Source organism: Monodon monoceros, unplaced genomic scaffold (genome assembly GCF_005190385.1).
Source record: "Monodon monoceros isolate NGI ecotype Baffin Bay Population unplaced genomic scaffold, NGI_Narwhal_1 Super_Scaffold_16, whole genome shotgun sequence".
NCBI lineage: Eukaryota > Metazoa > Chordata > Mammalia > Artiodactyla > Monodontidae > Monodon > Monodon monoceros.
Genome location: NW_021703772.1, coordinates 673,454 through 694,605, shown reverse-complemented (window position 1 = coordinate 694,605; position 21,152 = coordinate 673,454). Strand labels below are relative to the sequence as shown.

The following is a 21,152-nucleotide window of genomic DNA, read 5'->3' as shown; positions in this document are numbered from 1 at the left end:
CCGTGCGTGCGGCCCCGACTATCCCTGCCCTCAACCCGCTCCTCGCCTTCAAAGCCTCCCGTGCGCTAATTACCTGTCCGCCGGGTGTTGTGGCTGGCGGCGCGGGGGCTGAGGGCGGGCTCGGCCTCGCGGAAGGACTACAACTCCCATGAGGCTCTGGGGCCGCGCAAGCGTATGTGATTCCATTGGCTGGGAAAGCTCTGAGCTGGGAACCCTCATTGGCTGAGGGGCCTGAGGCGATAGATACCGGAAAGGGGAAGAGTAGCCAACATGGCGGCGGAGCGCGGCGCGGGACAGCAACAGTCGCAGGAGATGATGGAGGGTGAGCGGCCCCGCGGGGTGGCGACCGAAGGGCCCAGCGGGTGGGGGGCGGCGACCCGTACCGGCCTTGCCCGGGAGAAACGGGGCGGCCCGCCTGCGGCCGCGGCTCGGACCCCGCCGCGCGCACCCCCTGACATCTGCCAGCCGGCAGGGCGGGGGTGGCCCTGGACCCGGGACCCCGTGCTGAGGCGGTAGCGGCCGGGAAGGCGCGGGCGGCCCGGGAGATGCCAAACCTAGGGTCGGGGCCAGCGGCGGGGCGACCCGGGCGCGTGGGTGGGGACTGAGGGCGCGGTGGTCCCACAGCCCTGGCGTCCGCCAGCTGGTGGGAGCCTCGCACCGAGTTCCTCAGCCAGCCTCGCGAGTCCCCAGTCCCGGGGCAGCTGACGAGGAAGCAAGGCGCGGGGCTCCCTGGGACTCGCCCGAGTCGGGTCATTGGTGAACGTGGCGGGGGTGGAGAAGGGTCCTCCCGAAAGTGAATGGGTCGTGGGGAAGGGGTGACCAGGAGCCAAGAGCTGAGTTACAAAATCGACGGTTTCCTGTTTTCAAAGCGATCATAGTTCCAAAAAGACTAAATCAAACTCTTCCGCTTTGTTGAAAAAAAGTATATGCATGTTACGTGTGCATATAGTTACATACACACGCTTACCGCAATCGGAGAGCCAGTCCTGTCTTCGAGTGCTCCTGTACTGTTCGATCCGCTGGCCTCATGAGCGCTCCGGAAGAGCAGCCACAGTCTCCAGTGTCAAGTGCTAGGGAAGCGGGGGAGGCGAAAGAAGAGCAGGCATGTTTGTGAGTGATGGCTGCGCAACCAAAGCCAGCTCTGAGCTGAATCGTGCAAGACAACTATAAATCAGCCGGGTTGGAGATGGGCTGAGGTCGTTTCAGGTGAAGGAAGCCACACGAAGGCAGGGGGGTGTGAAGGAATGTGACCTTTGGAGGAGAGTTAAGCCAAGAGTGGCGCAGTCGTACCGAACGAGGGAGAGTGCCGGTGAGGCTGGCAGGGAAGGTCGTGGAGGGCCTTGGTGGGGGGGAGAAGCACATGAAGGGTCTTGGACTTTCAGACCATTAGGTCTTTTTACGCAGGGAAACGCCTCTTCTTATCCCCCTTCTTCCCACCCTCCCACCTATTCCCACTTCCTCTTTAGCTGTTTCTGTGTCTTGGTAAATGGCAAGTAGGAAACCCAGGCAATTCCTTCTCTCCGGCTCCCACCCATCCAATGAATCAACAAGCTCTGCTGCCCCTGCTTCCTTAATATCTCCAAATCTTTGATACCTCTCCCATGCCCACTGCTGATACCTTGAGCCAATCCATAGTCCCCGGTGCCACATAGTCACCTTATGTGCTGATCTGCTGTCCCATGCCCCTGTTTCACTTTGGCTGCCCTTCATTAGCTAAGCCCCTCCCACCCTGGGCTCCGCTGCACCAGACCATTGCCCAGTAGAACTTGCTGTCCCTTAGCCTTGACCACCTGTGCCTGGTAACAACTGATTTATTACATGTCTGCGTACGTGTCATGCACATGTTTTTGTGCCTGACAGCAACTCTGAGGTGCAGGTACTATACTAGCTCCTTCTACAGGTGAGGAGACTGAGGCTTAGAAAAGAAAATCACATGCCAAAGCTGCGTCTGTAGAGACAGGATGCAAACTCAGGAAGAGTCAATGGCATTCCAGAAATTTTTGGAGTCAAAGATCAGATTTGGATTTTAGAATAAGATCAGATTCTCTAGCAATGGAGAATAGATTAAACAGCCAGACAAGCCACCGAGAGACCAGTTAGGAGGCCAGGCAGGAGCCGAGGCCACAGGTAATGAGTAGCTGATCCAAGGCAGTTGCCAGGGCAGGGAAGAAGGAATGGGTTTGGAGGTTTTAGAGGTGGATTTCATCAGGACTTATCCAGCAGTCCTTTCCTGGGTGCTGCTTTGCTAAGCCCAGCAGGAGATACAAAGGTGAAGTAGCTGCCTTCCCCTCAAAGAGCATACCCCTTTGTAAATAAGCTGTAGTGGGAGAAAAGAGAATGCTTTCAGTGTGGTTGATGATTCCAAGTAATCCATTAGTGCTCCAGGTCTTCCACAGATTTCCAAAAGAGGTTGCAAAAAAAGTTAGGAAAAAGGGAAATTATTTGACAGTCTTGCCAAAGAATTTTTACCAGTCTGCCACATTTAATCACTGCCTGATTTGCTAATTCAAAAAATATTTATTTACCAGCCTTTCAAAACTGCGCTGGTGTCACGGTGCCCTGACATTCAGCATCAGTGACTTCGTGGGGCATTTAGCACTACTGGCTGTCTTCTCCTTTTTCTAGAGCTCCCCGCTGCCCACAGTCTGATTTGAGTTAGTCTTGATTTCTTTCAGAACGTGGGCCTGTGAACTGGGCTGGTTTTCTTGGCCAAATGGATAGTGGAGCATGGATGAAGGTATGTGGCGGGAGGGTCACATGGTCCCCTCTACGTGGACATCCAGGCCAAAAGGGAGCCAGACAGGAGGTGCTTCTCTGTGTGTTACCGCTAGGGCGTTTAATCACAAACCACCCAGGCCTTCCAGAACACCTGGTAATTCTTCACGAGTTCCTTGAGGGCAGGAATAGTATGTCACTCACCTTTGTACCCCTGTGGCCTCCCTGCTGTGCCCCATTCCCATCTGCCACAGTTCCCCCCTCCACTGGATGCCTCAGGTGGTACCCGGGACATCCATGGAAAACACTCAAATGTTTGTTGAACTGAGTTCAACAAACATTTTTGATTGAAGTCTTTTTGACTTCCAACTGGATGTCAATCTGTTATATGTTCCTCAAAGGGCCCCCTAACATGGGTGTGAGTTCTTATGGATGTGTGTGGGTTCAGTTGACAGGCGGGTGGAATCGGAAGAGTCGGGCGATGAAGGAGGGAAGAAGCAGAGCAGCGGAATGGTGGCCGAGCTCAGTGCGCACAGCCTGAAGGATGGAGAGGAGCGGGGGGAAGAGGACCCAGAAGGTACCAGGCCGAGTTAAGAACCTTAAACTCATTAAGCGGGAGGAGGATGGGGCTCTGTGGCATGCGATGGGCCCCCGGGTGGCGCCCGGGTGTTTGGCTGACTCTGGAGGCCCTCGGTGGGTGGCCAGGGGCGGTGGGAGTAGGCGCTGGGAGTAGGGCGCCCTCTGAGGTGCTCCCTGAGCCAGCTACACACTTACGGCACTTGCAGGCAGGATGAACTTTTTCCTAATTCCATTGAAGGCAAATACTAATGATATTGATACTAATGTGTCATCTGAAACAGAACCAGAAGATTGTTTTATTAACCACCTGTGCAGAAAGTGCGATTTGAAATAAACAGTTCGGCTAACGAGCGTGCTCTCTTTTCCTACTGTGAACATAAACTGATTCTCTCTTAGTCATTTCTGAGTTCTCTCCACCAAACTTCTAGGCCTGAGGATCAACTTCTAAGTCGGTTTAGTGATTAACAACAACGAAATGAATTTAGAGGTGAGAAAGTAAGTGCTCCGCCTGTGATGGTGGGTTTTCACCCTCCCGAACTATGAGCTGAGCCTTTTTTGTTTGTTTTCTTTGCTTGCTTAGAAAATCAGTTTACATTCAGAGGAGTGAGAGAAACCATAGAAACAGACATAAAGATGTCCAAGATATATTATTAGGTGAAAAGAGCAAATTCTTTACAAATGGGATGCGTGTTAAAATCCTATCTTTATTTTTAAAATGATAATAATAGAATAATAGTATGTAGTTTTACTTAAGAGAGAAAACACGTCAAACTGTTTTTGGCCCGGGGGGGCCGGGGGGCAGTCTTTCTAAACAGCAGGTTTGAGAGGGTCTTGTACCTTCTGCATTTTCTAGATTTATACACAGTGTATGGGTATTTAAAGTTTTAATAGTCATGCATTACCGTTATGGTAATTAAAACAAAACGAATTTTTAAAATAACATCATGCTCTGTGCCAGTGAAGATGGTTGGTAACTATGGCAACCTAATTTTAAGGCAAAAGGAGATTACCACAAAAGTACCAGTCACATTACTTTGGAACTTCAGAGTCGATATTCTGGAAGTGATGTGGGTGGAATACGTACACGGGAGTGATGGGTGAAAGCTCTCGTTGCTGACTCAGTCACAGGAAGGCCAAGCGGTGGGAGTGTCACCTGCCCTCACATCTGAATGCCTGACATGTTGACAGAGCCCTGTCATGGGCTCTCCCCTGGCTCGTGAGCACAGGCTCACTGTGACTCGCCCAAGGGTACATGGCTACAAAGTGGAGCCCCTGGACTGGACCCCGACTTGTCTAGATCTGGTGTTCTTTCTTCCAGGCTACTAGCTGGTTAGAAGTTCTCTAGGAAGGTGCATTTTTATAGGTCCTTAGAGAAACCAGGACTTGCTCCTACCTGTACTTACTTAGATCTTAAGTTCAAGTAAAACAAATTCAAACGTGACAACTGGTACCATTCACTTATTTTCTATAAGTTGTTTTAAAACTTAAAACATACAGGATAGGTTTGGAAAGATGGCTGGTAACTTTGTTTCAAAGGTTAAGCTGCCATTTTGAGCACTGCCCTGTGCTGGATGTATTACAAACAGAACCCTTTAAGCCTTGTGACCATGTGTCCTGGACACCCTGCCTTTGTTGTCGCGCGCGTCTTTCGTTGCAGCTTCCTGAATTCAGGCCGTTGGCTGTGCTGTCTTTTGTAGGGGGATCGTTTGGGCATATCTCTTGGTTTTGCCCAGCTCCTTTTATTTAATTTTTGGGTTGGTTGACATCTTGTAAAGCTATGGCTGAACTAGAGTAAATGACATGTTTTTTTGTTTGTTTTTTTGCGGTAAGCGGGCCTCTCACTGTTGTGGCCTCTCCTGTTGTGGAGCACAGGCTCCGGACGTGCAGGCTCAACGGCCATGGCTCACGGGCCCAGCCGCTCCGCGGCATGTGGGATCCTCCCGGACCAGGGCACGAACCCGTGTCCCCTGCATCGGCAGGCGGACTCTCAACCACTGCGCCACCAGGGAAGCCCGACATGTTTTTTTAACTAGCCATTGTCGGTGGTTATGGAAAAGGCGGCGCGGTGAATTCAGCCAGTGTGGCGCCAGGACGTCTTTGTCAGGCTGGGCCTGCATCGGGCGTGCCTCTCCGAGGCCTCCAGTCCAGCCTGCGAGCTGCCCCGTGCTGGGGGGCGCTGGGGGCATGAGGCTGGGGCTGTGAGCCTGCTCAGCCGCAGGAGCATATGCAGTGTTGCCATCGGGGAGAGGCAGCTGAAGGAAGCAGGCTGAACGGTAGTGGTGACCAGCGGTCCCTGGGGGCACAGGCCAGATAGCAGTCACCGTGGAGGAGCCACTGCCACCGAGGAGGAGCCTCTCCAAGGCAGGTGGCCCAGTTTCTTCAACAACAAATTGCAAGAACAAACGGGGACTTTATAGAAATGCCCTCTAGTTACAGTGTGTGGCCTCATTCAGATCCTAATGCGTGCAGGCTGGGGAGAGCATTTAACCCTTTTAGACGATGTGCTGCAGTAGGCCCAGAGCCCAGCGCGGGAGCGGTAGCCGCCCTCCTCAGGCCCCCGGACGGGAGGCCTGCTCTCCAGGGTGGACTGGCTCCTCGTCCTGCCCGGCAAGAGGGGCATGGAAATTGCTCAGCGAGGCTCTTCAATCTTGTCTGTTGAGCTGAGCGTTTTGTTTCGCTCTTTGCAGACAGACGTGTTTGTAGATGCTGGGCCACTTTCCAAAGCAGTAGAAGGCACATCCTAGAACATCTGATGTGCCCACGGCGTGATCTATATTCAAATGACCTGCTTTCTTGTCACAGACAAGAAGGGAAAGACCAGGAGGCAGGCTGCCACCAGCTACGCAGCTTCGGGCATCACCAGGAGGTGGCGGTGGGCAGCTTCCTGGCCCCTGGCTGGGGTCACTTGAGGCTTGGTCACCGTTCCCCCTCCCCCGGCTTTTCTGACAACAGCGTCAGACAGCATTTCCCTTCCTGGGAAGTTGTGCGGCACAGATGGAAGTTTGGAGGCGTTTGCTGAGTTCAGGAAACTGAGGATCTTGAAGGGTGACCATTGTCAGACAGATGTTAGCTCTGCTGCGTCATCCATGCCCTCTGGGTGTTGCCTGCTGGTTTCTCCTCTGCTTTCGAGTTGGCTCTGTGCCCCAGGCAGCCCGACCCAGCTCTGCGCGGACGCCGGGTCTGCGCCCTCCTGGAGACGGGGGTCTCTGAATGGGCTTTTCTTCTTCTTGTTGTTTCAGAAGGACAAGAGCTGCCTGTGGATATGGAAACCATTAACCTGGACAGAAATGCAGAGGTAATGCTGCCTGCTCAACCCAACCTCGGGGGGCACGGTGACAGAGCGCTCTGACCGTCAGGGTATCTTTTACGAGCGTGCCAGCTTAGCGAGTGATTTCCCTGGAAGGAGTTGTCTGAGCCTGTCTCCGTCGGCTCAGAGACCCTGTGTTCTTACTGTTTTTAATACCAGTGATGGACCTGCCATTTCTGTTTAACCAAATGAAACGCCTTTGGCTCAGATTATATGGGTCAGGTGATTACATTGTATGTGGTGGGGTCCTGCCATCCCCAGCCTCTGAGAAGCACCGCACATTAATGACCTGGGAGGGGTGGAGCCAGCCGCTGTGTCTAGGCGGCCCGTGGGGCCTCCCCTGAGCCCACAGCCGGCCGTCGGTGGGGACACGGGACTCAAAGCATGGGCTTGTGCTCTGTGCTAAGGGGGCAAAGGGGTGAGAGTAGGTTTCGCATCCCACCCGCTTGGAGGGTCAGTTTTACATCAAGCCGCTACCCGTGGTAGCTGAACCGAGGAGCGTTTTGCAGCTCGCCTCTGAGTCCCCGCCCCCTGTCTGCGCAGACTCCGTATAGCGCTTCTCCCATTCTCCCCTCACCCTCGCGTCCACCCACTGCCCGGCCTCCTCGTGGCTTCGATTCCCGGAAGCATGTCTTCAGGCGCTTGCCTGCAGCTGAGCGAGGTCTTGTCTTGTTTCAGGACGTTGATTTGAATCATTACCGCATTGGAAAAATCCAAGGCTTCGAGGTGCTGAAGAAAGTGAAGGTGAGGAACTCCGTCCTTGCAGGGGAGGTGACACTCCAGAGTCTGTCCCGCCCGAAGGACATAGATAAACCCAGAACAGAGTCAGTTCTGTGCAAGTGACAGTCCTTGCAAAGGTGCCAGGCCGCACCAGGAGCTGCCGTCGGGCACCTTTCCTCCTGAGCCTGGCAGGGTTGCTAGGGCAGACGGCAGGCTGGGTGGTTCGCCCCAGGTTCAAGCGGTGGCTCGGGCATGTGGCCGCCTGCAGTGCCTCAGGTCGAAGCCCGCCTGCAGCCACACACACCCCAGCCTGTGCAGTCCTTAACTCGCTTCAGTCCAATCTGTTTTTCAGAATTGAGCCGCTGAGAGTTCCCTCTGCTGGGACACAGCACCCCCGCTGCCCGCTGCCTCCCTCACTAAGTAGGTCTGCTCGGTATGGGGCTTGCCTCCAGCCTCCCTTGGGTGTCTGCCCATCCTTTCCAAGGTCAGCAGCTTTCTAGAAAACGGGAAGGAAAACCACATCCTCCCACCCGGAAGACCTGTCCTGTAACAGCGGGCACTTTCTCCTGGCCTCCCTGTTGCCTACGTCAGCTGCCCTCTTTCTGTCCCCTAGACTCTCTGCCTCCGTCAAAATTTAATTAAGTGCATTGAGAATCTAGAGGAGCTACAGAGTCTTCGAGAGCTGGATCTTTACGACAACCAAATCAAGAAGATTGAGAACCTGGAGGGACTGACAGAGCTGGAGTGAGTCGTGAGACCCAGGGAGACAACGGAGGGGCCCGTCCAGCCTCCCCAGAACCAGCCCTGGGCCCCAGCTCTCAGACCCAGGGAGGCCACTTCTGCCCCAGGGTCCTGCCCTGCACCTGGCTCCAGGGGTGCGTTGGCTTGCCCACAGTCCCAGCCTGCAAATTAAACCTGTGGAGCCTTTTGGCTGGTCTCTTCAGGGAGGACATGGTCTCTGCCCTCAACACCATCCTGTGAGCCCAGAGGCATCGGGAACCTGTAGGCTGCCTCCCAGCTCTCCCGGGCCTTCTTGGGCAGCCACAGATTCTGCGCCTGCCCCTGGGTGAGGCACGGTCCCCCAGGTCGGGATGCTGCCTCTAAGTTAATTACATTCTGAGTTCTGTGTGACCTACGCTCGTTAAAAAATAAATGTTTTGCCTGTTCCCAGGATTCTAGATATTTCTTTTAATCTACTGAGAAACATTGAAGGAATTGATAAGTTGACACGACTGAAAAAGCTCTTCTTGGTCAACAATAAAATCAATAAAATCGAGAACATGAGCAGCTTACGTCAACTGCAGATGCTGGAGCTGGGGTCCAACCGCATCCGGGTAGGTGCGAGCGTGGCGGCTGCGTGGCCTGGACGGTGTGGGTGCAGGGTGTGCGGTCGGCTGTATGTTTCATAAGAAAAGGTGCTGACTGGAGGTCAGTATTAATAAGAGTGTGTGCCCAGGTGCAGCGGTCTAGCCTTTCTTCTGCACGTAGAGTTCACTTGCTCCCCGTTCAAACCATGACATAATTCTTACCAAACCATTCCATTAGGTTCTGCCCGAGGTGAGCTGATCAGCCCCAAACACTTTGCTTTTGAATGTACTGCAGAGTGAAAGTGTCCCAAGGCAGCAGAGGGCTGGCTTGCTGGTGCCTCGCCCCACACCAGGGCCGTAGGAAGGAGCACGCAGCCTGGTACTCGGCTGGCCTGTCCTCCCCTGCTGAGCGGCTGGGGGCAGGGATTTCGGAGCACTTCTTCCCCTCCCTCCGTGTCGCAAGTGACCCTCTGTCCAACTTTTGGAAGCTCGTAGCACACGGTCATCCCAGGTTGGCCCTCATGAGCTGGACAGGATGCAAAGCAAAGAGAGTGGTTCTGGCAAAGGGCCTCTCATGACGATGGTGGTGATACGGCTGAAAATAGCAAAGCAGCACACTTAAAACTAGACAGTGGCCCAGATGTCAGCATTTTATCGAGTATTTCTCTATGGAATCTTCCAAGAGAAAGGTGGCTCGTCACAAATTGATGCAGGCCATAGCAGTTAAGGATGCCTTCCCTCTGGATCCTCATCCTCGTAGACTGCCCCCAGCCACATCTCGCTGTGAAGGGCCAGACAAGATGCTCGGTCTGCACTCGCTTGAGGCCCCACTGTGTTCCCGTGCACATAGTCTGGTCATTTAGTGCTGAAGAAGCCAGTAGCTAACCTGTTCTGGGAGAGCAGTGAACTCAGAGGAGGCGGCGGCCTGAGGCCTGGTCAGTGGGCGTTGATTAAACCGGCTGCTACCCGAGGCGCTGCGGGAGATCCATCTCCAGCTGAATGGCGGAGCACCGGCATGGAGCAAGGAGAAGCAAGGAAGCAGGTGGCAGAAACAGGAAGAGGGGCAGAGAGTCAGGGAATGGGGGCACCTGCTCTAGGAATCCCGTAGGGCATCCCAAGGCCAGAGCTCCCAGCTTCTGTCTCTTGTGGAATGCATTTTAACAAATCCTACATAGAGTCACGTAATAATGTGGCAACTCGGAATTTTAGGACTGGAGGGACCTGAGAAGTCCCGAGAGCTCCAGGGCTCTGTGGAAACTCGAGGTCCGGGAGTGAGCCCAAGTAAGGGGGGGCCTTGACGCCTCGCTCCCACCCCCACCTTTTCTGTGTTCTCATGTTGCGCTTTCACGTGAGGTTGCATGGGAAATTTTCCAGAGTGGAGAAGCACCTGCCCGACGCCCCGGGAGGCTCTCTCTCCTTGCCCAGAGATCTTTCTCTTCCCCGGGTAGCTAAGCGCTGCCCTGTCCTGATTTTCACAGGCAATTGAAAATATTGACACGTTAACCAGCCTGGAGAGTTTGTTTTTGGGGAAAAACAAGATCACTAAGCTTCAGAACCTGGACGCACTCACCAACCTGACAGTCCTCAGCATGCAGGTACTGACCGCCCTACCCCCCCGCCCCTGCCGCCCCCGTCCTGCAGGCCCAGGGCCCGGGCTTTGATGGGCTCTCTGTTTCACTGGCAGGGAGCGACTGAGACATTATACTTCACTGACCTTAGTCGTGCGTGACGCATGCTGGACCACAGTTTCATTCTCTAAGCATCACGCTCCTTTTCCTAGTAAAATTTCGAGCTGGTTTTTAGCCAGAGGGTCTCTTCAGAAGGTGGAGCTCTTTCCAAAACCTACAGTGCTGGGCTCCACGGTGGGAGCGGCCCTCCCGCGTCCATGCGGAGGGCATGCGGCCTGGCTCGGGGGTTGGGAAGCACGTGGCTGCGCCTCAGCTCCTGTTCCTTTTTGTCAGAAGCAGGCAAGTGGCACCAGGCCCTTGAGGCAGGATGTGGCGGGGTGCTCTGAGGACAGGACCTCAGCGTGGCAGGTCCCCTAAAACCACAGGTGCCTTTTGGAAAGCAGACGTTCCGCAGACTTCTTTAAGAAGAGGGCGTTAGGCTTTAACTTGAGTTATAGTAGATGCTGAAAGAAATGAGAACTGATTTTATTTTAAAATATTCTGTGATTCTGACATTTTTGAATTACTAAATTAATTGAGGTAGACCTTCCCCAAGTAGATGAAAAGTGAGTGCTTTGCATACAAGCCTTTAACCCCGCGTGTGAGCTTTAGCCCAGTACAGCAGACCCAAGATTTCGGTCTTCCTTTTCTGTGTGTGTGAGTCCCATTCTTGCAGCTGTATCCGGATGCCCCGCCATCAGGCACCCACGGTAAGCAACCCCACTTCCCACAAGCCACGCAGCTTCGCGCGTCCTTGCTGCTCTGACTCTCCCTCTTGCAGGGCAACCGGCTGACCAAGATCGAGGGCCTGCAGAGCCTGGTGAACCTACGGGAGCTCTATCTCAGCCACAACGGCATCGAGGTCATCGAGGGCCTGGACAACAACGTAAGCCCGCCGGCCGCCTGTGGGGCAGTGGGGTCATGGGGTGCCCGACGGGCAGGCAGCACACACCAGCCTCCGGGTGGCTCTCGAGGGGACTCGCTGCCTCTGGAGGTCTGTCCCTCCTCACGCTGGGAAACACAGACGCAGGCGGTATCTGCTCAGCCCTGAGCGGGCACTGAGCTGAGCTGTGTGTCGCGGGGATAGATTCACTGCATGGCCCTGTAGGCGTTGGGGAAGATTTTTGAAAAGTAAACCCCAGGGACTCCCCCGGCCGTCCAGTGGTTAGGACTCTGCGCTTCCTGTGCAGGGGACGCAGGTTCAGTCCCTACTCGGGGAACTAAGATCCCACATGCCGCGGGGCACGGCCAAAAATAAATTAAAGTTAAGAAAAAAGTAAACCCCGGCTGCTCCTAGGTGTCCCTGTCCCACGGAGGGCTAGTGGGCGCAGCAGCCACCCCCTCTTCCCGCTCCGGGCCCCACTACCCAGCCCGCGGGGCCAGCAGCGCCCCCCCGGCCCAGATCCTGCACAGTCTCGCTCCCTCCCGCCCGCCCAGCGCAGGACAGCCTTAGGGGCGCTGGGCAGGGAGGGGTAGCGCTGGCCCTGAGCCCCCAGGAAGCCCCTGCGCCCCTCAGCTGCCTGCAGGCAAACCTGCTTTTCCTCAGTGCAGTATTCAAGACAAATAAACTACTTTTACTCTTTCAATTTTACTGGGTTTTTTTTTCCTGTTTTGTTGACTTGTCAGCAAGTGTAACCAGATTGGTCACTTCTGTTGTTGTAAACACAGCGTTTCAATCTTCGTCAAGTCTCCTTTGGGCTTTGCGCCTCAGCCCCTGGGCCTAGCCACCATTAGTAATGTTTTCAGGGGAAATCCACGTTCTGAATTTCATTTCACCGACATCTACGTACAAAATTTTAGAAAAGCTAGAATTTGCCTACTGTGAGTCTGGTCGCCTTTGCCTGCCTTCCAATCAAGCTGAGAGTTTACAGAGCTGGTGTGTAAACTGGGTGCACAGTCGGCCGGTGCAGAATGGGACCCTGAGGCTAAGCTGAGAGGTGCGGCCGTGCGGAGACCGTGCGATTGGAGCCGGGCGGTGCCCCCTCTGCTCCTTGGCCTCCCCCGCCGGTCCCCACGGTCAGCGGAGGGTCCACGCAGGAGAGGGCGTGGCAGCGGTATGGCCCAAAAGAGCAGCGGGGTCCCAGGCGCACAGGACGGGGCAAGAGCTTAGGACTGTCCCAGTAGGAGCGCTGCGCCTCGGTCTGGGGTCAGCACCGCACCCTTCTGGGGCCTCTGCAACAAAACAGAAAAATAGCAGTTGTGGCTTTAAAGGTAATCATTGTAAGATTCTTGTAATCAAATGAGACAGGCTTTCCTCTGAGATCTTTGTTCACCTATACTTTCTTCTAAGCTTTATCTCTTAATTTATCTGACATTTACCTTTGTGGTGTGAGATCAGGCAGTAAGTATCCTTTTCCCAAATGGCAGATCCACCGTCTTGACACCACGGCTGAGTCCTCCCCCACTGCTGCGTCTGTTTGCCCCTCTGTGTGCTGGGTCGTCTTCCTGTGGGTCTAGCGGGATAATCTCTCCTGTGTGTGCTCTCCCCACCCTGTCCCCTTCCTTTTTTTTTTTAAAGCAATTCTTACTGGTTTGCTTTTGAATGAGCTTTCAAAACACTGTCCAGCTCCCCAGGAAAACACGAGGTAGTATTGAGCGCATGACGGAATCCTTGTTCCTGGACGTTTGGGGCCAGTTCTGGCAGCCGGGCGCCCCTGGTGCTGAGCTCTTGTGCTAGGGCTGCACAAGGGTCACATCCTGCCGCGGGCCGCACATGCTTTAGCTTGGCCGGTTCCTGCGCTGACACATCCCACGCCGCCCAGCACCGCAGAGCAGGGGGCAGCGGGCCTGCCCTGGCCCCGCCCTGCTGCCCACGGTGGCCCCCTTCTGCAGAGTTCTCCTGAGTCCCTGTTTGCTCTGAAGGTCGCCGAGCCCCGCAGGCAGGCGCCTCCTAGCCCCCTGTAGTCACCCAGCTATCTGAGCGGACACCAGGAGCCCAACAGAAGCCAGTGGAAGGGCTCGTCACCCACGTCTGTGCCCAGACAGTGCAGGACACTGTGCCCGGCCCTCAAGGAGTCAGAGGCCAGGGCCGGAGCGCTTCTGGGTTGGCAGGGCTTCTGGCTGCCCCCTCGTGTGTGTGTTTGTGGGCTTTGTTTTTATTTTATTGAGAGTTTTTTTTTAACTTTCCCTTAAAACTTGGTATTTGGAGTCAGAATCCCAGGAACACAGTAGAAAATGTAAGAAGGCAACCCGCAATCAGAAACGAGCAGAGAGGAAGAGAATGTACTGTCGGGGGCTGTCAACCAACTTGTAATGTTTCCCTTTTGATTTTAGAAAAACTTGCCAATTGGTGTGGTTAAACATACTTCAGGAAGCAGTGCAGGCTTTTAAAGGCTTCGTTTTCACTACAATCTTATTGTGTGAAATCTTGAAACTCTGTGAACTTTAAAAAAAAATTCCTCGGGCTTAGCTGATGTGTGCTGGGAAGTAGGCGTCTGCTGGACATTTCTGGAATAGAGGGTCGAGCACAGCGTTGTCTCCACGAGACAGTGCGATGCCTGCCCCGCAGTGGGCGAGCCCCGGACACTGTCCCCAGTGGGGCTGAGCCCCCTCTTTCTTCTCTCCCATCAGCTGTAAATTCCAGGCCAGTGGCCACCCGCTGTCCCTCAGTGCCCAGGCGTTCCTCTCCGCCCTTCCTCCTGTGCTGGAAGGAGGGCCCCTTCACCCCCGCCAAGCCCCAGGTTCCTCAGCCCTAAAAGAAGAAGGACACGCTGTTCTAAGGATCAGCTGGAATTGCATGTTTCCTTGGGTTGAGCACTAAATAGATACTGTTACCCCTCTTCAGAGCCCCGGCCTCGTGTTAGCTGCCCTTCCCGGGACCAGGCGCATCGCTGGGGTCCTTGTGGGCCAGGATCTGGGAGCCTGGGGCTTGGAATCTGAAGGAACTAGTTCCAGACCCCAATGGTGAGAGCGCAGTGAGGCAGTCGTGAGGATTCTGTGTCTTCGGCCTGGTCTGGGGGTGGGTGGGGAGGCTGCAGGAGGTGGGCAGTGCTGTCCCCCTGCTAGCGCACTCCCGTCCTGAGAGGGCAGCTCGCCTCATGGCTCTAAGCTCAGCGCCCAACGCTGTGTGCATGGTCGCGCGCTCGTTGTTGATCTGAGGTAATCCAGGAAAAATTTTATTTCCTTATTTTAGAACAAACTCACGATGTTGGACATTGCGTCAAATAGAATCAAAAAGATTGAAAATATCAGCCATCTAACAGAGCTGCAGGAATTCTGGGTAAGTTTAATACACAAGGGGTTGATGACACTTCAGCTGCACTGGTCCTGCCGAGTGAAATACCGTTTACTCCAGCCCTGGAGGCTGTGGCGTGGAATGGGACTGTGGGCAGGGCTGTAGGACTTTGGCACCCACGCGGGATCTCGGGCCCCGCCACGCCCCAGATGTAGACCAAACCAAAATGGGCATTTTAGAAGATTCTGGGTGATTGCGGTTCACATGAAAGTGTGAGGAGCCCTGCACAGTGTACGGTTAGACCCGAGGATTGCCACATGACTGAAGGGCTTCCAGACCCAGCCAAGGGGCCAGTGCACCCAGCACAGGGGTGTACCGGCACCACGGAAGGAGGTGTCGCATGGGCTTCTGCTGTCAGTCGTCCCAGAATGTGCCTTGTGTTTGCCTCATGGTGACAGTGTTGTCTCGGGAGCAGTGCCACCGAGCCCAGAGGAAGAGAGAAACAGGGCATAAGATGTCTTGAGACTCCTCTGAGGGGGTGGCAGGATGACCCCCAAGCTGAAGTCCTCAGTGTCAGGGTTCCACACGGGTGTCCTCCCGAAGCACGTCCTCCCGAAGCACGCCTGCAGGAGCCACCACACGCTCCACCCGGTGACTGCCGTCTGCAAAGTGAGCGTCGTCCGGATGCGCTCAGTCTGATCCAAGATTCGTGCTGCGTCTAAGGCGTGCTTCTTCCTTGTCTAGCCATCCTACTGACCCTGCTTGTGTCCTGTGTGCTTTCCTTTCCTCATCTTAAAAGATCGTCCCGGTTTCCCTAGAGTACAGGTGGCCTGCTGTGAGCATGTCCCTTGCCCCTTAGCGGTAGCACTGAGTCTTGGGCGTTGTCAGCACGTGATGCCAGCAAGTCTGGGAAGACCGGAACCAGCCTTTGAGAGGCTGGGGGAGCCGAGCGAGCCACCGTGAGCCGGGGGTCTGGTGTACAGCCCACCCCCGGAGACAGGTGTGGCTAGTGTTAAGCCGGTTGCATTGGAGTGAAGGGATTTGGCTCCGAAGAGGCCAGGGAACCACACAGAGAAACCGCACAACCAGAAGAGGGGTCCAGAGATGGAGGCTGGGGCTAGGCCAGCACCCAGGGCGCCCAGCAGGGAGACAGCACTAGGTGTGTCCCCACCCCCCGCAAGGTGCTGATGTTCACGCCGTGTGTAACCCCTCCCCGTGAGTGTGTGTTGACCTTAGTGACTCACTTCCAGCCGACAGAATGCAGCAGAAAACAGGATTCCACCCCCGTGACGGGGTGATGAAAAGACTGGCTTGTCTCCTAGGGGCTCCCCCTTGCTTTCTCCTGAACCCCAGCTTTGTGTGAAGTAACAGACACCTTCTTTGATGCCAGCAACATACAAGGCACGCGTCCCCTCTGTTGAAGTGATTCTGTTGTGTGAGAAATGTATCTTGGGAATTCTCCCACACCTCAGTTTTGTTTAAAATGTTATTGAATTTGAGGGGAAGTAAATGTAAATTTTCTATATAAACATTAGCCACCAAAAACCATTGTGATGGGAAATGCATACATCCTATGAAGTTTGGGTCTTGAAAACCACGAGATAGTCTGCTGGGGAATGTCAGCCAGGGTGATGTTCTGTAGCAGAATTCCAGTCTGGGATTCAGGCAGGATCATCACCAGACTCTAAAACCGTGGACGAGCAGGGTGTTCGCACATGTGCCAAGTGTCGCCCCGCCGAGAGTTTGCTGATTGCAAAGGGGAGACGCGTTCCCCAGAGTCATCTGGGCGCCACCAGTGTGTCCACAGGATCAGACTTATCCCCGGTAGTGGGACAGCCTCATGCCTTGTGTCCCCCGATGTGCTTCATGTATGAAGTGTGCTCACCAGGAATGTTTAGTGTGATGTAACCAAGAATGTAGACCTAACTTCCCAGTTGTCAGGAAGTAGAGGGTCCGGGAGAACGAGCTAGGTGACACCACGGGAAGCAGGCGGCTGAATCCAGAACAAGGGTCCTTCTACACGACAAGTAGCTGGGTGTCTTTAAAGGTCGACTTCATATAACAGAAAAAAAATGAGAGGAGGAAGTGGGAAACATTCTAGATGGAAAAAACTAAAAATTGCACCTTCTGGGAGACTCTTTAAGAAGACGGGCGTACCTGGAAGGTCACACTCCACATCACATCTTGCTCCTTTACATCTCAGTTGTGCAGAACTTGAAAAAAGAGACATAAAGGCCTTTTTTTTTTTTTTTCCCTCAATGAGGCTTCCAGAGATCCTGGAATTTCTGTGGAGACAATACAGGTGAATGGTTTTGAGTTCCATTTTGGAAAAATACAAAGATAAGAATCTCCGGGGACTTCCCCTATGGCACAGTGGTTAAGAATCCGCCAGCCAATGCAGGGGAAACGGGTTCAAGCCCTGGTCCGGGAAGATGCCACATGCCACGGAGCACCTAAGCCCATGCGCCACAACTACTGAGCCTATGCTAGATCTAGAGCCCATGAGCCACAACTACTGAGCCCACGCGCCACAACTACTTGAAGCCCATGCACCTAGAGCCCATGCTCCACAACAAGAGAAGCCACCGCAATGAGAAGCCCGCACACCACAACAAAGAGTAGCCCCTGCTCGCCACAACTAGAGAAAGCCCCAGCGCAGCAACGAAGACCCAACGCAGCCAAAAATAAATAAATGTATTTAAAAAAGAAAAGAATCTCTGAAAGTTACCTGTGTCAAAGACATCCTTTACAATGTGCCATTGGTGGTGAGTAAAACTCCCAGGTCCACATTCACTAAATCCTAGAGAAAACTGCCCTGTGGCTGGCTGTACTGTGGAATACCCTCAACTATAAGACCTGGGGTTTATAAAGACAGTAAGCGCACCACCGGGGACTAACAGGACGGTGGCAGTGGAAATGCCGTGACGTGTGACACAGGAAGCACACAGTGTGTGTCAGCCACAAACAACTCTGTTGAGAAAGACGAGGAGGAGATGGCGGCCCTGCCGGAGCGTCAGCCGCCAGCGGAGTGGGAGACGGTTTCTAAGTAGATTCTGCTGCAAAAAGACCTTACTTCTCCTAAGCGATGTAACATTGCTACTTTTATTAAATGAATGTACTGTTTGCACGTTGCAAGGTAAAAGTGCTTAAGGCATGCGTGTCTTTTTTGTGACTCTCCACTGCAGCGGCCTCTTTCTGGTAACCGAGCAGCTGCAGCCACCGCCACGGGGGATATTGCTTCCCTCTGGTTCTGATTTTGCACACTTTGCGTTGGCCACATGGGCAGCTCATGTTGTACAAGAGGAGTGTCGTAGACTAACGCTTAACAGAGTACTGCTTAAGGCTTTATCCTGGGACAGCTCTTCTCCCTTTGCGGTGGAGGCACCTTGAGTCCTGCTCTGAGTTCCGGGTCCCCGTGACTCCGTGCTCAGAAGCAGGCTTCGGGCCCTCCACAAGGCCGGCCTCTGGGTTTTGGAAATCTGGCTTTCCCAAAGCACGTGGCACACTAGGCCCACGTGAAGTTCTGTGAAAATAGCGTTCCTTAAATAGGCGAGTCTGAGAAGCCCTGCATTGTATACCCTCTGGGAGAATCTAGGAGAATCTCTGGGAGATTCATAATGTGCAGTGAGTTATTAAAGACAAGCCTGGCTGTGACAGTGGAATGGTGCCAGAGTAGCCCTCCCACCATGAACCGACCCCAAGGCCCGAGGCTGCTCCGTTCGGGCAGCGCACAGCAGGCAGCAGCAGGCCGCAGGCCCTGAGGACGGGGATGGCACAGTGAGCCCCGGGCTGCCCTGCTCTGCCTAGGACCAGCTTCCTAAGCGGAACACTGCAGTTCTGTGGAGCTGAAGAAGCAGAGGTCAAAGTTCATGGCAGCTGGACTCTTCAGGACAAGGTGTTGGAGAGAAGGCATAGCTGTGCAGAGGAGGGCCCCGGAAGTCCACGTGGGGTCGCCTGCCAGGCTGTGGCTGAGCGGTGGGCAGCCTGGGCACGAGACCACCCCTCTCGCAGCTCACCCACTAGCTCTGCCGGAGGAGAGCAGAGCTGGGGGACGATGGAGCTCCAGCCCTGCCCAGGTGGGGGTCTCACCAGCACCCTTGACATCCAGCTAGACACCAAACGGGCCAGGCCTTAGGGGTAAGTGCCACAGGCTCAGCTACGACGCCCTCCAGGCCCCCCCTAATAAAGCCTAGAAGCAGGCTGCAGCGGTGTGTCCAGAGGAGGCTGCGCTCGGAGCTTGCTTCCCACCAGGTCAGAGGGGCCTGACCTCCTGGAGACCTGCCCTGAAGAAGTGTGGAACCGAGCCTGTGGCCGTCTCTACACCGTCTTAGCCCCGATGTCCAGCGTTCAATCCAAAATCACTAGGTGTACAATAGGAAAATGTGATCTGTATTCAAGGAAGTCGTCCTAAGAAACCAAGCCTAGGTTTTCAGTCACCGTTTGTGAACGTAGCCCTGGACCTGGAGGTGGCTTGCGGTCTCTTGGTCATCACTCCCACCTCCAGGCTGCTCTCACCTTCCCCCCCCGAAGACCCCCACCACACAGCCGCTCTGCAGCGTGGCAGTCATCCTCTCCCTCCCTGGAGACCCTGGTGCTGGGGCAAAACTGGGCCCTTCTCTCAAGAGACTTAATCCAGTGCCTGGTCAGTGCTCGAACCCTCTGCAGTGTCCCCACCAAGTGGCAGTGGATGGGACGGTCAAGGGCCTCGGCTTCTTCACCTCCCACACATGGACAGATGTCATACCTTCTCTGAGTGGGGCTGCTGCCGTGTGACCTCGGCCACCCCGCTTCTGCCCTCGCAGGTTCTGAGGGAACAGGTCTGCCCTTCCCACCACCATGTGCATGGCGGGCCCTGGGCCTGGTGTCTCTTGAAGCGTGATTTCTAGAACTGGGTGTGGCCGGAGCCAGGGGGTGAGGGCAGCAGGTGCGGGGCATGCACTCAGGGCAGCTTCCCCGCCCACCCTGCACACCCAGCCCTGTCAGCTGTCAGCTCACGGGCGGCGACACGCTGGAGCCTCTGCCATGCGCCTCTCTTCCCAGTGCTATGGTCAGCATGAGGTCAGCCACAGAAGCTGGCAGACACGACACGTCAGGGCTCTTCAGCTTTCCTGGGAGCCGGTTACTGAGCGTTTGCTGGCGCAGCACAGCCGGGAGCCATGACGGTGATGTCCCCACGGGGGCCGCCTGAGCCCCCTGCCCTCGCCCTTCACTCCAGCCATCCAGGGCACGTCTCACGTTCACAGAGGCAGTTCTCTAGTTTGTGTTCACTTGGCCGTCTGCCGTATTCTTCGGAAACTGAAGACTGGTCTCTTGGAGCCCCAGCAGAAGGGCCATGACATCCACGCGACAGGTGTGGACCAAGCTGGGTGACGGGTGCTCCAACCCAGAGGCTCTACGTGCCCTCACCTTGATGGTGGTTTGAAAAGTGAGAGGTCTCCCCACCCACCAACCCCAGCCCCGCAGGCCTCAGCAGAGCCGGGACGGGGCCTCCTGACCTGCTCTGAGCCCGTCCTCCTGACGTGGCGCATCCTGGACGGGATCAGCCGTGGTGCAGCATTTCCGCCACAGAGGCGGGCGGTGGGTGTCCCGGGGGTGCACGCCATCAAGGCCCCTCGTGCCCTGAGTGTCCGGCGAGCGACCTCTGGTCTGTTGTCCGTGTTGTCATCAGAGCGCAGTCAGGCCTTGGGGACAATGGCCGAGGATGGTTTGTAGGAAATACAGCCGAACCGGCTGCAGCACTTTGCCTGGAGACGGGGTGGGGTGGGGTGGGGTGGGGTTGCTCCGTCTCCCCTCTGCTGAACTGAACATGGATTTGCCCCTGTCGTGGCACCGTGTCCAGGTTCATCCCATATGGGACGCGGCCCGGCCAGGATGTGCCGTGATGGATGGAAGGCCCCGTGAGGTGCTGGTCACCCCTCTTTTGAGTGGGGGCCTCATGGCCCACGTGGGGAGGCTGGGGGGCCGGATTGGTGTGACCTGAAGGGGGCGGGGCAGGGCTGTCGTTTTCTGAAGGGGGGCGCGGTGCGGGGCTGTAGCACCCTAAGGCTTCTCCGATGTGCACGTGTTCCCCCAGATGAACGACAACCTCCTGGACTGCTGGAGTGACCTGGACGAGCTCAAGGGCGCCAAGAGCCTGGAGACGGTGTACCTGGAGCGGAACCCCCTGCAGAAGGACCCCCAGTACCGGCGGAAGATCATGCTGGCCCTCCCCACCGTGCGGCAGATCGATGCCACCTTCGTCAGGTTCTAAGCTCCCGGCCCCTCTCTTCCAAGAGCCTCCCAGCCACGGTTTTTAGTCCACCCGTTGCTCCTAAATGATCGCTCTATCAACAACGGTCACAAACCCAATGGCAATAAAAAGGCACTGAGTGAAAGCTGCCGTGTGCGGTGCCGCTCGCCACCTGGACACCAGTGCTGTCACCTCCGGCCGGTACGCATTCCGAGTTAGTGGCCCACAGCCCCGCGCCACCCGTGGTGCTGCTCGCGACCCGTCTCTGTTTCCTCCTCTCAGAGGGAGGTCACGGCCCGCCTGAGAGGGTGAAATGGCAGGTCTGGGAGCGCATGCCCGGGGGGCGTCCGGGCCGTCCAGGGGCCCTCTGGCCTGTCAGCCCAGAGCTTCATAGCCTCCTACACCAGTTGATGCCAATTTTTTTTTTTTTATTTTATATATTAAAAAACAAACC

At 55.3% G+C, this 21,152-nt stretch overlaps 1 protein-coding gene across 4 annotated transcripts; it reads left to right on the top strand.

Annotated features, from left to right (window-relative positions):
* The first annotated feature begins 233 nt into the window (after positions 1-233).
* On the top strand, positions 234-20,856 carry PPP1R7 (protein phosphatase 1 regulatory subunit 7). 4 transcript variants are annotated; one of them, XM_029225776.1, is made up of 11 exons: positions 254-322; positions 2,676-2,737; positions 3,164-3,304; positions 6,534-6,589; positions 7,280-7,345; positions 7,935-8,065; positions 8,493-8,655; positions 10,107-10,223; positions 11,077-11,181; positions 14,428-14,514; positions 20,543-20,856. In XM_029225776.1, the coding sequence occupies exons 2-11, from the start codon at positions 2,728-2,730 to the stop codon at positions 20,717-20,719; spliced, it is 1,053 nt and encodes a 350-aa protein (XP_029081609.1). In that variant the 5' UTR covers positions 254-322; positions 2,676-2,727; the 3' UTR covers positions 20,720-20,856. The 4 variants fall into 4 exon arrangements, with proteins under 4 accessions (XP_029081610.1, XP_029081608.1, XP_029081609.1 ...); XM_029225775.1 differs by lacking the exon at positions 2,676-2,737 and having other exon boundaries at positions 248-322; positions 3,164-3,292; XM_029225774.1 differs by lacking the exon at positions 2,676-2,737 and having other exon boundaries at positions 261-322.
* The last annotated feature ends 296 nt before the right edge of the window (positions 20,857-21,152 follow it).

Excerpts from the sequence above, each read along its gene's own strand:
- PPP1R7 (XM_029225774.1), top strand. The coding sequence starts at position 271 with ATGGCGGCGGAGCGCGGCGCGGGACAGCAACAGTCGCAGGAGATGATG. Across the intron at positions 323-3,163 it reads GTCGCAGGAGATGATGGAGG|TTGACAGGCGGGTGGAATCG; the intron begins GTGAGCGGCCCC and ends GTGTGGGTTCAG. Across the intron at positions 6,590-7,279 it reads ACCTGGACAGAAATGCAGAG|GACGTTGATTTGAATCATTA; the intron begins GTAATGCTGCCT and ends GTCTTGTTTCAG.